This window comes from Anomaloglossus baeobatrachus, chromosome 2 (genome assembly GCF_048569485.1).
Source record: "Anomaloglossus baeobatrachus isolate aAnoBae1 chromosome 2, aAnoBae1.hap1, whole genome shotgun sequence".
Lineage (NCBI taxonomy): Eukaryota > Metazoa > Chordata > Amphibia > Anura > Aromobatidae > Anomaloglossus > Anomaloglossus baeobatrachus.
The window spans coordinates 482546957-482563681 of NC_134354.1; the positions used below are offsets into that span (position 1 = coordinate 482546957).

The 16725-nt window shown below is 41.7% G+C and overlaps 1 protein-coding gene across 1 annotated transcript in view; it reads left to right on the top strand.

Annotated features, from left to right (window-relative positions):
• CYBB (cytochrome b-245 beta chain) overlaps nt 1–16725 on the top strand; it is a 77602-nt gene that overhangs the window by 27465 nt on the left and 33412 nt on the right. Inside the window, exons 4-6 of the mRNA XM_075334259.1 lie at nt 1325–1409; nt 4953–5101; nt 9245–9435. Of these exons, the coding sequence (XP_075190374.1) occupies nt 1325–1409; nt 4953–5101; nt 9245–9435 (425 nt within the window). The remainder of the gene's footprint in view (nt 1–1324; nt 1410–4952; nt 5102–9244; nt 9436–16725) is intronic.

A 16725-nucleotide genomic window follows, 5' to 3' on the forward strand; every position in this document is an offset into this window, starting at 1 on the left:
CCGGGAGGCAGGTAAGGGGAGCTTCCTCGTTCCTGCGGCGTCACACGGAGCGATGTGTGCTGCCGCAGGAACGAGGAACAACCTCGTTACTGCTGCAGTAACGATATTTGAGAATGGACCCCCGTGTCGCCGATTAGCGATTTTGCACGTTTTTGCAACGATGCAAAATCGCTTATCGGTGTTACACGCAACGGCATCGCTAATGCGGCCGGATGTGCGTCACGAATTCCGTGACCCCAACGAGTTCGCATTAGCGATGTCGCAGCGTGTAAAGCCCGCTTTAGTCTATTACTGTAACAAATATCATGTTTTATTTTCTTACATTCCAAAGGTAAAGAGATTGGTAATTCACTTATAGGTAAAAATATTAATTACACCCCCAGATGAATTCCTTGAGGGGGTGTAGTTTCCAAAATGGGGTTAGTTATGGGGGGGGGGGTTCTCCTGTTCTGGCATCTGAGGATGTCTATAAGTGGTGCCCACAAACTCTCTTCACTCATGAACCTTGCCAGGTGCACAAATAGTAGTCTCCAACCACATATTGGATATTTCTGCATTCAGAAGAAATAGCTTTATAAATCTATAGTCTATTTCCTCCTAATATTCCTTGTGAAAATTAAAAATTTTGGGCTAAAATAAAATTTTTGGGGAAATTGCTTAATTTTTCATTCTCATGGTCCTCTTGATTCAAATTGCTCAGCACACCCCTAGGTAAATTCCTTGAGGGGTGTAGTTTCCAAAATGGTGTCAGTTGTGGGAGGTTTTTTTGCTTTTTGCTTTTTTTGAGGCTCTTCAAATTTGACATGGCATCTGAAGTCTATTCCAGCCAAATCTGGGCTCAGAAGGTTAAACAGCATTCCTTCCCTTCTGAGCCTTTCCAAGTGCCTAAACAGTAGTTTTCCCTCGCATATGGGGTATCAGGAGAAATTGCACTACAACATGGATGGTCCATTTTCTCATTATGCCTTTGTAAATTGAATTGTAAAGAACTGTGGAATATGTTGGCGCTATATAAATAAAAATTATTATTATGTAAAAATGAAAAAAAAAAATAATGCTAAAGCATCATTTTAGTTACTCTTTATTCTCTATTTTCTATATAATTTTAATTGAATTATGTAATATATGCCTACAAAAATGTCAATGTGTTTTATTCTATTTTACCATATTTTAGTTTGTAAAATATAACATTTTGTTTCCCTTCTTTTATGTTACATTGTTGATTTATGAGACTAAAGAGATCTTGAAACCGAATGAGGATCAATAAAATATTTTAGATAATTGTAGCGTAATATTACCTTTTTTTCTGCTCTTTTTTTTCTAGTGTTGTGGAAGAACTGTAAGAAGACAGCTTGATAGAAATCTCACTTTTCACAAAATGGTTGCTTGGATGATTGCTTTGCATACAGGTTAGTATGAGGAAAAATTCTAATTTTGTATTCAGAATTAAATAATTATTTAACACATAATATATAATAAACCATACAACTTATTACATTTCAGTTGGGCACTTAAGTGCATTTAAAGAGGTTGTTCACTACTTTAAAATTGATGGCCTATCCTTAGGAGAAATTATCAATATCTGATCGGCACTGCCGATTAGCTGTTCTTTGTTGGTGGTAGCGGCAGGCAGCCAGAAATGCTCAGTTTTGGATCTGTCCCATCTTCTGATAGCAGCCACGGCCGGGTACTGCACATCCACCTCCTATTCAAATCAATAAGAGGCAGAAGTTCAGTACCCAGCAGTGGCTGCTATCAGAGGATGGGACAGTTCCAGAAATGAAAAAAAAACTCACTAGAAAAAAGCCACCAGCCAACTCAGGTCAAGAGCCCCTTTCACACTGCGTTTTGCCTTATATTCAGTGGTCCCGTCGGGGCATCCATACAAACTGCCCTTCCCCCACCCTGCAAAATGTGTTTCGTACGCATGCGCTGACAGGGCCATTGACTGTAATGGAGCACACTATGTTAGCGTGTGCTCTGTTTTGTACCATTTTTGTGCATATACGTTTTCTGCAGGCGGACACCCGAATGTAGTCGACTACATTCGGGTGTCCGCCTGCATAAAACGTATATGTACAAAAATGGTACAAAACAGAGCACACACTAACATATTGTGCACCATTACAGTGGGGGAGGAGCATTTCGGACAAATGCCCCGATGGGACCACTGATCGTAAGGCATAACGCAGTGTGAAAATAGCCAAAATGGCAAATGCATTTGCAGGATGCAGCCGGCCCCCCATGATAAAGGTATAGGCAACACAGGTGCAGAATACCGATGAGACAGCCACTCTCAACCTACCAACTGATGGACGGGATGGCTGCTGATATTGAATATGCACACTAATGAGGTTTAACATAGGGCACCAGTAGCACCGACCGTGCAAGGGGTTAATTATACTCGTTGCCGGGCTAGTGATGTCGGGTCTGGGGATGTCACGAGTGGCCCTGCCCAACTTCATGGCCCCGATGTGTACAATAAAATGAGATGATGAATGGAGGATGGGATATTGGGGATAGTTGTTTATTTTGTGATGTCACCTGTGGTACGCAGCTAGGGATTAGCAGCCGCTGCGGGTGATGTCCTCCGGGGCTGATGGTGTCGCAGCAAGGGTGGTTCTGCTCCCCACAGGTGGAGCGGGCATCGGGGAGGATGATGAGGGACTGTAATTACCGTTGGTACCGAAGCGCAGGGCGCCAGCAATAAGAGGATAAGTCAGCTGCTGTGGGTCCAGGTCTTTTTACTCACAGTTCAAGTGCAGCCTCAGGGTACCGTTGTCCGCCGTGATGGGCCCCAGCTGATCCCGGATAATTCGGAGGTCACCGCCGGTGTTCCCACTGTGTGTCCTTTCTGGTCGAGGTCCCTCCAATCCCTTGGCTGGAATGTGGAATGGGCTGCGGGTGTTTTCTGCACTCGCCGCAGGCCCTGTAATCCCCGGTAGCTGTGGAGAACCCGAGATGAGCTATCTGCTTCACGCTGTGGGTCCTGTGGTGCTCCCAGAAGTGTCAAGGTAGAGAGAATATGCCTGGACCGAAGTCTCGACTGTGCTTCTCCCCCCAAGCTGTGCCCGGGTCTAACTGACTATGTGTGGAGATGCTCCTTCCTTTTCCCCAAGTGGTACCCACCCCCAGGTGGCTGTCCCAGTGACCGGGAAAGTCCCATCCTCGTGATGGCCACCCCCTATCAACCCCAGGCCAACCCCCCGGTGGGAAAGCACTTAACTGTGTGTGATTGTGAATGTGAGAAACACCAGCGATTAACCTCTTCCTTACCCGGGATGAGTACTACACCTTAAGTGAGGTGCAGTAATCTGTGGCGACTGAAGCCTCAGGGGCGCCACACACCAGTCACACAGATATGTGCAATGCACAGTGTCCGGCTCACAGCCTATTAACCCGAACACTATGCATTTTGATCTGAGTTTGCTGGTGGCTTTTTTCTGGTGAGTTGTTTTTTTCTCTTTCAATTTATGTCCTTTGCAGCTTCAGAAATGAGCATTCCCGGCCTTCTGTTGCTGCTGACGGCACCAAGAATGGCTGATTGTTGGGAGTGCCGAGTGTTGGACTCTGGCCAATCAGACATTGATAACCTATCCTATCCATCAATATTAAAGTAGTGGACAACCTATTTAAGACGTAACTTACACCAATTTTTGTCTTAAAATACTGTATAATGAATTTGTCAGCCACAACTTAGCTTACTTTTTCAGTGGCTAAGCCCCTCATTTTTCAAACAGTTTGTGAACCTGGCTGTAAAAACACCAAAACTTGCAAAATAAAAAATAGTTTGTTTTGTGTCCCTATTTTCTAAGAATCCTAACTTTTTTAATTACTATAGGTGCATGAGGGCATGTTTTTGGTGTGGATAAGCTCCCTCATTTTCAAAGGGTTTGCGGACCTGTCCAGGGTCGCAATATTTTTGTGCAAATATGAGGTGTGTAAATATTGCTGCCACATTTCAAGCACTTCTATGCCAGAAATTAGCATTGTGTATGCGCTTAAGTATGTTATATATAAATCTAAGCATAAAACGAGACACTATACTTTGGAAAGCCTTTGAGTTTTGTTAGGTACTTCCTCTTGTGTAAAAAATAAGATTTTAAAAAATCTGATCCACTGAATGTGGGCATTGGGCAACAGTCATATAGTTTTCAGTACATACTAGAGTCTTTAGAAAACCACAATATATCCTATATTTTGTGGTTTTGTTGTAGATTTACACAGTGTAAAAAAATTTTTATACCTGCTTTTTTTCTGAAACCAAAATGTACTTTCTTGGAAGTAAAAATGCTTATTCTATAGAATACGTTCTATGACCAAACCTAAATGTCTGATATTTTGTTAACTTTAGTTTTTATTTGTGCAAGATCATAAGTAATATCAAATATAGCAGAAAGTAGTGCAAATCGGTTTGTAGGACCTGGTCCAGCTGTTGTGTTGGCAATTAGTGATGAGCGAGCGTGATTGCCACAGCTTGTTACTCAATCGAGCCTCGAGCACCTGAGTTTGAAAATTCTTGAGTTTCCCATTGACTTACAGTACATTATGCTCAGTATTCGAATAGCATTGGACCACCCTGATACTTGATCGAGTAACAAGCAGTGACGAGCTCGCTCACTCATCACTATTGACAATCTATGATCACTGGAAGGGAGCCCTGAGAATCATCTCTACTCTGGTGGCCACCATGGCTCTACTGTTGATTAGCTGGCCTGTTGCAACATCATATATGTGTCACGTTGCAATGGTTAATGAAAAAAAGAGCAGCCTAGAGGTAGAGAAAAGTTTTTAGGGCTCTCATCCAGCAGCTATAAATTACTAACATGGCTGATAGACCAGATTTATCACATTGATTCCACTCTATGGGAATGCTCATAGTTGCACTACAATGAAGGGCAGTCTTCTGCAGTAATAATTATTATTTTTTGCCTTCTAATATTTTGCTGCAGCTATTCACACCGTGGCACATTTATTTAATGTGGAATGGCTGGTAGATGCTCGAGTTGAGTCAGTAAACGGTACAATACAAGCTATCCTTTCTGACCTCGGAGACAGAGACAATGAATCATATGTCAACTTTGTTCGTAAAAGAGACCCGGTAAGAAAGCCTAATTCTCTTTTCTTAAAACTGTAACCCCTTTCTTCAGCAGGCAACTTTTCTTTTTTGCACTATAGATTTTACCTTCCCTTTTTTTGCATGAGCCATTAACCTTTTTATTTATCCAATGCATTTGCTGCTTGACGGCTTATTATTTGTGGACCAAGTTGTAATAATGAAGTGATTTTATTAATTTTACCATGCAATGTACAGGACAGCAAAAAAAGTTCCAAGTGCGGTGAAATCGCAAAAGAACTACAAGTTCAAAATTATTTTATGGGTTTTGTTATTACATCATTTCTTGTGTGCTAAAAATGACCTTGTCAGATGATTCTTCAGGTCAATATGATTATGGCAATGCCATACTTGTAAAGTTTTTTTTTTTGAGACCCGCAACCTCTTTATTTTTTCGGTGATTAAATGTTTAACTCCTTCAACCCCGGGCGATTTTCCGTTTTTCATTTACGTTTTTTCCTCCCCTTTTTCCGAGAGCCATAACTTTTTTATTTTTCTGTCAATATCATATGAGGGCTTCTTTTTTGCGGGACAAGTTGTACTTTTCAATGACACCATTCATTTTACCATAAAGTGCACTGGAAAACAGGAAATAAAGGCTTTGAGTTATTTTTATTCTCCATTCTCACTATATAGTAAAATTGACAAGTCAGTTTGATGCCTCTGGTCGTTACAAGTTTGTAGATGCCCAACATGTATACTTTTACTTTTATCTAAGTGGAGAAAAAAATTCTGAAGTTTTTCCAAAAAAAGAATAGCGATTTTGTCGCCATTTTCTGAAACCTGTAGCATTCTCATGTTTCCGACTCTGGAGTTCAGTAATGGCTTATTTTTTGCTTCTTGAGCTAATGTTTTTTTTAGATGCACTGTTTTGATGACCTGTTATTGCATTTTAATGTTGATATTATATATGTTGATAGAAAGACCATTTCTGATCATGGCAATACCAAATATGTGTATTTTTTTTATTTTCAATGCAGAAAAAAGGAGGGGTGATTTGAATTTTTATTTTATTTTTTCATATTTTTTAAAATTTATTTTTTAAATGTTTTATTGATTTTTACTAGACGTTATGGCTACACTATCAGATCGCTTCTCCTGATCAGAGCAATAAATAAGCCCTAGTAGGAGTTTTGGTGCTTTTTTTAGTATGCTTAAAACATAAGCCTTACTCCAAAAATAAGCCCTAGTTGCAGTTACATAAGGAAGTGTCCAAGCAGCTAAAAAAAGTTAACGAATATGGCTGGACTCTTCATCAAAGGAAGTATAGATCCCCAAAAGAAAGCAGACACCACCAAAAAAAGGAGAAACCCCCACCTCCAAAAAAACCTGAACTCACTGGATCACAAACAGTTAGGGGTACTTTGCACGCTGCGACATTGCTAGCGATGCCGAGCGCGATAGTACCCGCCCCGTCGCACATGTGATATCTTGTGATAGCTGCCGTAGCGAGCATTATCGCTACGGCAGCTTCACATGCACTTACCTGCCCTGCTCTGGCCGGCGACCCGCCTCCTTCCTAAGGGGTGGGATCGTGCGGCGTCACAGCGACATCACACGGCAGGCGGCCAATAGAAGCAGAGGGGCGGAGATGAGCGGGATGTGAACTCCTTCCTTCCGCATAGCCAGTGGAGGCAGGTAAGGAGATGTTCCTCGCTCCTGTGGCGTCACACACAGCGATGTGTGCTGCCGCAGGAACGAGGAACAACATCGTATCTCCTATTGGTGCGACATTATGAAAATGACCGACGCTACACAGATCACCGATTTTCGACACTTTTGCGATCGTTTATCAGCGTATCTAGGCTTTACACGTTGTGACGTCGTTACTAGCGCCAGATGTGCGTCACTTTCGATCTGACCCCGACGATATCGCAGTAGCAATGTCGCAACGTGCAAAGTACCCCTTACAGTTGGCAAGTGCTGCTGGTGGATGGGCTCTCACACAGAGATCTGTGTCACTATCAGGTCCCTCACCGTTCGGTAGCAGCCTAATATTATGCTTAATGGCCATAGTCTAATATATAAAGCTAAGTGTATGTATGTGTATATGTATGTATGTATGTATGTGTGTATGTATGTATGTATGTGTGTAAGTATGTATGTGTGTGTATGTCCGCTAAAGGAATCCGCACCGTCGCATTTACAATCACGAAATTTTGCACAGACGCCTCATGTGACTCAGGGAACGTTATAGACTATGTTTTGACGGGAAAATGTAACCCTGCACTTTATAGTTACTCTCCAAAATCCTACCTCCATTAAACTGAATAAAGGTGAGAGCTACAGGCTATTAATAGCAACTGTCAGTGGTTGCTATAGGAACAAAATAAACTGTTAGTAAAAGAAGCTTATGTGTGAGGTAATAAAATGTCGGTGGGGAGATGGATAGAGAGAGACAGAAAAAGACAGACAGACAGAGACACAGACAGGGAAAGAGACAGAGCTAGAAAGAGACAGACCTGGAAAGAGACAGACGGGGAAAGATACAGACATGGAAAGAGACAGCCCTGGAAAGAGACAGCCCTGCAAAGAGACAGATGGACAAAGAGACAGATGGACAAAGAGACAGACCTGGAAAGAGACAGATGGGCAAAGACTCAGCCCTAGAAAGAGACAGCCGGGCAAAGTGACAGACGGAGAAAGAGACAGCCCTGGAAAGAGACAGTCGGGGAAAGAGACAGTCGGGGAAAGAAACAGTCGGGGAAAGAGACAGCCGGGCAAAGAGACAGCCGGGCAAAGAGACAGACCTGGAAAGAGACAGACCTGGAAAGAGACAGACAGGAATGAGACAGACGGGGAAAGAGAGAGACAGACAGAAACACACATAGAGACAGACACAGTGATAGAGACAGACAGACACAGAGATGTAGACAGACTGATACAAATACAGATAGAGAGATAGAAACAGACAGACAGAGACATAGACACAGACAGACAAATAAAGAGACAGACAGAGAGACAGACAGACAGCGACACACAGACAGAGACTGGGAGAGAGACAGAGAGACAGTTACTATCCCGGGCAACGCCCGGGTACTACAGTTAGTTTTTAATAAAAATAGTGATTTGGAAAAATCATTTTTTAAAAGGTTTTTCAATAGGTAATTATTTCAAGTAGTCTTCCTAAAGATGTTGTACCATCCCTTTTTCGTATGCATACAATAAAGTATATAATTTAGCAGCAAAGCAGAAGTAAACTGAGAGAACGAAAGATAACATGATTAAATAATCCAACCAAAAGTTGGCATTGTAAAGGGGAAACAGTGAATTAAATCCAGGGGAAAACCAGTCTCATATATATATATATATATATATCCACATATTGTACAGCTAGTCACCGAGAGACAAGGGTTTGATTATGTGTGATCGGGACAGATTTATTTTAATTTACTCTTTTTAAGTGATTTCTTTGTTTTATTTATTGTATTTGTCATATAATTCTAAATGACAGAACAAAAATACAAAATAATTGTCTGGTTATGGAGAAATAAGAGGCAACGTATCTGTGTATAACAAAGAGGATTCTTCTGAGTGATAACGTAAAAAAGAAAGTATTCTTAGGCTATGTGCGCACTAAAAAGTGCCTTTTTCTTAAGAAAAATCCGGACCATCTAAAAGAATCCCGCACCCGTGATAAAAACCGCGGCATAACCGCACCCACGTTTTTGCCGCGATTTGCCACGGTTTTACCGCTGTTTGCCGCGGATTTACCGCAAGTTGGTACCCGTGTTTTTTTACCATTATCTATGACAAAATCACAGGTACCTGGTGAAAAGACGGGACATGCTCATTAATTCTGCAGCGGAAAATCTGTGGGTAAATCCATGGGTATAAAAAAACGCAGTGTGCGCACACCATTTTTTAAAACTCATAGGATTTGCTGGGCAATGACTGCAGCAATGTTAAACACATTTTCTGCAGCAAATCCATGGGTAAATCCGCGGTAAATCTGCAGCGTGCGCACAGGGCCTAAAGCACACTTTTTACTTCTTAGATGTCCTTAGTTTCCTCTAAAAATCCTCTAACTTGTTATAAAAGTGTCGAAATACTGTTCACATAGTACGTTTTTATTTTGCATGACAAATGATTGGATTTTATATATTATGCATTTTTGTTTTCCAACAGAATCCAATAGGGGGAATTAATGTGGCGTTCACATTTCTGGCCGGACTTACAGGAGTAGTGATCACTCTTGCGTTGATCCTAATAATAACTTCATCCACAAAACTTATTCGGAGGTCATACTTTGAAGTGTTTTGGTACACTCATCATCTTTTTGTCGTCTTCTTCATTGGTCTTGTCATCCATGGAGCAGGGTCTGTATTTTACTGTATACTTATCTAACTCAGATTACTTTTCAGAATAGTAAATCAATAGTACAGTATATAAATATAGTCACTCAATGTGTTGTAGTTTTATATTAAAGACACTTTCCAGGTTTACTTTTTTAGGGAACCGGCTTGTTCTCTGTAAAGAAAATCAGCCTTAGTTAGCCTGCTTCTATAACGCTGATTCTCCACTGCTGCATGTGGTCTTACTGTCAAAGTTGCAGTAGTGACTTCCTGCAGGTGACCATTGCATCCAGTAACCAAGGCTGATTAGCTGTGTGCCGTCCACTTCTGCACAACATGAATCCAAACACCTCTTATTTAGATTGTGTCACTATACAGGATATATCCAAAAATTGTGACCACAAAGCAACATACACCGTACTTCAATGAAATCCTTTATTTAATTAAAAAGATATTAAAAACAAAATTATTCTCTTGAAAAGAGAATTAAGTAAACTGACCAGGATCAGGGAATAACAATAGTACAAAACAGCCTATAAATTGTTTTAGGGCTCATACAAAATTTCCTATATGATTATCCACATTACATGTCAAATGAGAAACTTCAAAAACTTTTGATGTTGGATACCAAAAAATTCATAACTATCACAAATATGTACCAGTTATATAGTGATAAATAAGTATAAAGTGCACTGCTAATGCATTTACATAAACCACCACATAATAAATATAAAGTGCCAATGCTTCTATATAAATTATTACATATCATCATTTGAAGATCTCAAAGACCAATGGATTTCAACAATTCATGATGTTCAAACATGTTAAAGCTCATTATAATCCTGTATATTTAATACATCAAGTGCAGCTGTTGGCCTGCCACCACAGAGTAACATTGTTCAGTTATATTATATTATATCAATTGCTCATTAGCAATTATATTATATTATTGCTCATATACAATTCTATGTGCGCACTAGAAATGTGAATTTTCTCAAGAAAATTTCTTGAGAAACTTCTGGGAGTGGAAGATTTCCGCACCTGCGGAAAAATCCGCGGCAAAAACGCATGCGGATTTGCCGCGGATTTGCCGCGGATTTACCGCGGATTTACCGCGGATTTACCGCGGATTTACCGCAGGTTTGTCCCTGCAATAAATAATAAAGATAATCGATAGACAGATAATGGATAGAGGGAAAGATGGATAGATGAATAGATAGATAGATAGAGGGATAGATAGATAGATGAATAGATGAATAGATAGATAGATAGAGGGATAGATGGATAGATGAATAGATAGATAGATAGAGGGATAGATGGATAGATAGATAGATAGAGGGATAGATGGATAGATAGATAGATAGATAGATGGATAGATAGATAGATAGATAGAGGGATAGATGGATAGATAGATAGATAGATAGAGGGATAGATAGATAGATAGATGAGAAAAACCTATATAATGTTCCACCTCCCTGCATTTTCTAAGCTGGCACCCTTTAGTGACTTTCATGTGGCACTAAAGGGTGCTTAGCCTTGTATTTAGCCATAAAATAAATAAATAATTAAAAAAAAACGACGTGAGGTCCCCCCATATTTTGTAGCCAGCTTGGGTAAAGCAGACGGCTGCAGCCTGCACACCACCGCTGGCAGCTTCACCTTGGCTGATAATCCAAAACAGTGGGCACCCCACGCTGTTATTTTAAATTATATAAATAATTTAAAACAAAAAACGTGCGGTCCCCCCCATATTGGATCACCAGCCAAGGTAAAGCGGACAGCTGGGGTCTGATATTCTCAGACTAGGGAGGTCCACTGTTATTGGACACTCCCCAGCCTAAAAATAGCAGGCCGCAGCCGCCCCAGAAGTGGCGCATCCATTAGACGTGCCAATCCTGGCGCTTTGCCCCAGCTCATCCCGCGCCCTGGTGCGTTGGCAAACGGGGTAATATATGGGGTTGATGCCAGATGTGTAATGTCACCTGGCATCAAGCCCTGGGGTTGGTGAGGTCAGGCGTCTATCAGATACCCGACATCACCAACCCAGTCAGTAGTAATTAAAAAATAGACAACAAAAAAAGTTTTATTTGAAAAAACACTCCCCACATAGCCTCTTTAACCAATTTATTGAAAAGAACAATCAATCCACGTCCGGCGTAATCCAATAGGGGGGGGGCCCACGGCGATCCATACCATAGTCGCTGTCCCAGTCAATGAAGAACAGAATGTTCTCTAGCAATTCAACAGGGCAGTGTATCACAAAAATTACCACAGTGCTTGTAATCCCTGGAGGCCCATTAATGTGCGTTTTGTTAAGACATACTTCTTCAGAAGTTATTTATTATTTGGTGGTTCATGTGAATTCATTAGCACTTGTAGCACCCCTGAAGCCATCAGGAGCTACAAGGTACTGCATCCTTTCAAAGATGCAGGGCCTACCCCCACGTACCCGGAAGACCAGTGTCGGTTACAGCAAAACACAATTTAATCCCTGTTTTTCCCCATTCCAGAGACTGGTGACAGACTAGGGTTGGACCCAATGGATGGCCACCTAGGGTTGGAGCCGATCCAGTCCACTAGACAATCAGGTGGGAGGGCTCAGACAGTCAGACAGTGAGAGAGTGGAAGTGAGAGGAGACAGACATAACCACACTGACAGGAGAGTGTAACGGTGACCTGAGGGCCCAGGCGTGTGGTTGCCGGTGGAGTACGATGAAGTACTTCCGGAACCATAGCACCAACGGGGTACAGAATCTTAAGTCAGGCAAACGCTCCAGGCCGACCTGATAAAATCTGCACAGTGAGGGAACCATCCAGGACCTTACTGACCGTAAAGTTTGGGACACAGTAGCAACAGGAGAACCTGTGAACAGGACCAGAGAAACCGACCCCACAGGTTTCAAGCTACCTGTTATATGGACTAAGACTGAAAGAGAACCAGGAGGGGACCCCAGACGCTCCAAGCCACGGGGACCCACCAACTAGTGAACGGTGCAGGGGAAAGAAACCACCATGTTACCAAACCAGCACTGGAACTAAGGGGACCTGTGGTGAGGACCAGCACTCCTCAGGTTACCAGCACAACAACTGAGTGAGTAAAAGAAACCAGTTACACTGCAATCCCTTGTGTGGTCTACCATCTTTCCGCACCCAAAAACATCATCAATCCCATGGGGCCTGGCCCTACTTGCAGAGGGCCCAACATTCAGGTTGCCACCAACACCAGCCCCAGTAGTGAGAACTGTGCAGCGGCGGCTCCCTTAAATAGCCGCAGCCCTCAAGTGACGTCACGACAAAAATTTTTATTTCATCTCCCCTGTAAATATACCTCTTACAAAAACAACCGCTAGGGTCATCGAACTGGGCATCGGCCACCCAGTGACATTTCCCCAGCAATACATCGCCCGGGACCGAGTACCCCATAGCCCTGGGGCGACACACACTTTATACTTATTTATCACTATATAATTGGTACATATTTGTGATAGTTATGAATTTTTTGGTATCCAACATCAAAAGTTTTTGAAGTATCTCCTTTGACATTTAATGTGGATAATCATATCATAGGAAATTTTGTATGAACCCTAAAACAATGTATAGGCTGTTTTGTACTATTGTTATTCCCTGATCCTGGTGAGTTTACTTAATTCTCCTTTCAAGAGAATAATTTTGTTTTTAATATCTTGTTAATTAAATAAAGGATTTTATTGAAGTATATGTTGCTTTGTGGTCACAATTTTTGGATATATCACTTCTGCACAACTGCTGAGCCCAGCAATGACAAAAAGTAACAGAGGCAGCGCTACAGAAGAAGGAAGTACATAATGCTGAATTTAAGATGTAGACAGTCCTAAAAAATGTAGGGACCACAGGGAAGACTATTCTCCTTATGGAGACCTGACAAACCAGCTGCCATTGAGGGGACTTATAGCTGCGATGCCCCTCTGGGAATTATTCAAATGTAAAAAAATGTAACATGGAAAACAAATTATGAAGGTGAACTTTCTTTTGCTGTATACAATCTAGTTTGTTATAAAAACCAAAACCTTGAATGCACCATTTTACACATACATTTATGTTATATAGTACATGCAATATTTATGCTTTTATGGAGGTATGAAAGAATAGAGAAATAGAGAGATTGACTGAATAGAGAAATAGACCTGTCAATAAATTCTTCAGGCTTGGCATGATTGACAAATCTTTCTATATTTGTGGCTAAAACCTATCAATGAATTGGAACCAGGAAGAAGTTAGTCACATACATCTTTGCCAAAAAGTAAGACATTTCATACACCTTCAAATTTTAGCCCACAAGAAGTTGCAAAAAAGATGCAACGTTTGCCCTTTTCATGCCTGTTTCGGGCTGTTCAGTCAACATCGGAAGAGCTAGGGAGGAGCTGGGTTGGGTCCAACAAATTTAATAAAAGTGGTTGCATTCCCTACTAGTAATAGGTGGACCCAGACTGTAAAAGTACGAATCCGCGCAGGTTCAAAAGAACCCAAGTGCTGGGCCCAGTGTTTTCAGGGACCTCTGGGTAATGATCCGGCAATTTGGGTAATAAAATAAAGAAAGGAAAATGAAAGAAAATTAGAATAAAGCAAGCGCATTATACTTACCAAGTCTCTGGTGCGGCTGTAACTGCTTTTGAGGCCGTTCATTCTACTTTCGGGGACGCTCATTATCCATCATGGATATGCACTGCTTTTCCGGCCCACCGACAGTCTCGGTGTGTCTGATTGGTTTCCCCAGCCTCTGTGGCAGTGTTTTTGACTGCTTGCAATCACAGACCTTGTCTGCTTCTATATTGGTGTAAAAATAACTAAATAAAATATTGTCATAGAGTCCCCCCATATTTTGATACCCAGTACAGATAAAGTATACGGCTACAGGCTGCAGCCCCCAGCTGTGCACGTTATCTCGGCTGTGTATCAAAATAAGAGGAACCACATGCTGCTTTTTTAATTATTTAAATAAGTAATTAAAAAAAAGCTGACGTGCGGGGTCCCCCCCCAATTTTGATACCCAGCCATGATAAAGCCGACAGCTTATCAGGCTCCCCAGCCTAAAAATAGCAGCCTGCAGCCACCCAGGATTGTTCCATCCATTAGGTGCGACAATCCTGGAACTTTACCCGGCTCATCCTGAGTGCCCTGGTGCAGTGATAGTCTGGGTAATAAGGTGTTATTAACAGCTCACAGCTGCCAATAAGCCATAGATTAGTAATGGGAGGCATCTATGAGACTCCCCCATTACTAATCTGTAAGTGAAAATACATAAATGCAAAACCGCAAAAATACTTTATTTGAAATATAATACAAGAAACCCTCTTTCACCTCTTTATTAACCCCCAAAACACCCAGGTCCGATGTTATCCACACAATGCCCCATGACATTTCCAGCTCTGGTACATCTGAAGTGACAGCGAGCGGCCATAGTGGGCTTCATTCAGAGACTGACTAAGCTATGTGATGAGCCATGACATCAGTCAGGTTATTTGCGGTCAGCGCTGGAGGTTCCCACGGTCCTCCACCTTTGATTGTAGATTCATGTGACCTCATCGAACTGAGTTCACAGACCTGCATCTCCTGGCAGAAAACTGCATTTTTTTGCCAAGAGATGCAGATTTGGTGCTGAAATTTTGACAGCATATTCCTGCACCCAATCTACACTTCCTGGGAAAAAAAACCACAGCAAACCAGCATGCGGTATGATGCGATTTTTTTTTTTGTCAGGAGATTCAGATTTGGTGCAGGAATATAGTGTATAAATTTCAGCACCAAATCTGCATCTCTTGGCAAAAAAAATGCACAAAAATGGTTGTGACGCTGTTTCAGTGCGGTTTTCTGCCAGAAGGTGCAAATTTGGTGCTGACATTTTTACACCATATTCTTACACCCAATCTACACCTCTTGGGGAAAAAAATGCATCAAAACCACATGTAGTATGATGCGGTAGTGGTATGATTTTTTTTTGCCAGGAGGTGTAGATTGGATGCAGAAATATGCTGTAGAAATTTCAGCACCAAATCTGCATCTCTTGGCAAAAAATATGCATTTTTCTGCCAGGAGATGCAGGTTTGTGAACTCAGTGGCCTCAGCTAAGGTGAAGTCACTCAGTTCAATGAGGTCACTTGAGGTCAGGTTATTTGCAATCACAGGTGGAGGGCTTTTGGAACCTCCAGCTGTGACCGCAAATAACCTGAGTGACATCACCGCTCATTGAGTAGCTCAATCTGTCTCTACCTGAAGCCCACAGCTGGCAGTCATGTTTTAGGGCCGCACGCTGTCACTTCAGATGTAGCAGAGCTGGAATCATTGAGTGACCTTGTGTGGACTACATCAGAACTGGTGGTTTTGGGGTTAATAAAGCAGTGAAAGAGGGTGTTTTTTGCATTTTATTTCAAATAAAGGATTTTTTTCGGTGTTTGTATTTATTTCTTTTAACTTCCAGATAAGTAATGGAGAGGTCTCCTAAATGTCTCCCATCACTAATCTAGGGCTTAGCGACAGATATGAGCTGTTATTAACCCCTTATTACATTAATTGAGCCGGGTAAAGTGTCGGGATTGTCACATATAATGGATGCGACAATCCTGGGTGGCTGCAGGTTGCTATTTTTAGGCTGGGGAGGCCCAATAAGCATGAAACTCACCAGCCTGAGAATACCAGCCCACAGCTGTTATGCTTTATCATGGCTGGGTATCAAAACTGGAGGGGGGGGCATCAAGCCGCTTTTTTAAAACTATTTCTTTTATTTAAATAATTAAAAAAAAGATACATATGGTTCCTCTTATTTTGATATACAGCTAAAATAAATGGCTGAGGGCTGCAGCCTGTAACCGTATGCTTTATCTGTGCTGGTATCATAATATGGGGGACCCCACCCCACGTTTTGATTTATTTATTTTTACACTAATCTACAATAACGCAGACAGAATCTGTGATTGCAAGCAGTCAGACATACTGTCACACAGGGTGGAGGCGCGTCTAACTGCAACCAATCAGTGATGCCAGGACTGCCGGTGGGAAGGAAAAGCAGTGAATATGTATGAAGCTAATGAGCAGACCTGGAAGTAGTGTGAGCGGCTCGGAAGCAGTTACAGCTGCGCCAGAGACTCGGTAAGTATAATGCGCTATAATTCGCCAAATCCTTCTATCCCTTCTACCACTATATTTAAGCGCCAGATTCTGGTACCCATACTGATGCTACTGATGAGAAGCCGTACTTCATTAAATGGCAAGTGCCTCTTATTCTGCATATCATTCATTAAGACTGGCGTACAAATTAATTAGTATGGATTAGGGATATTG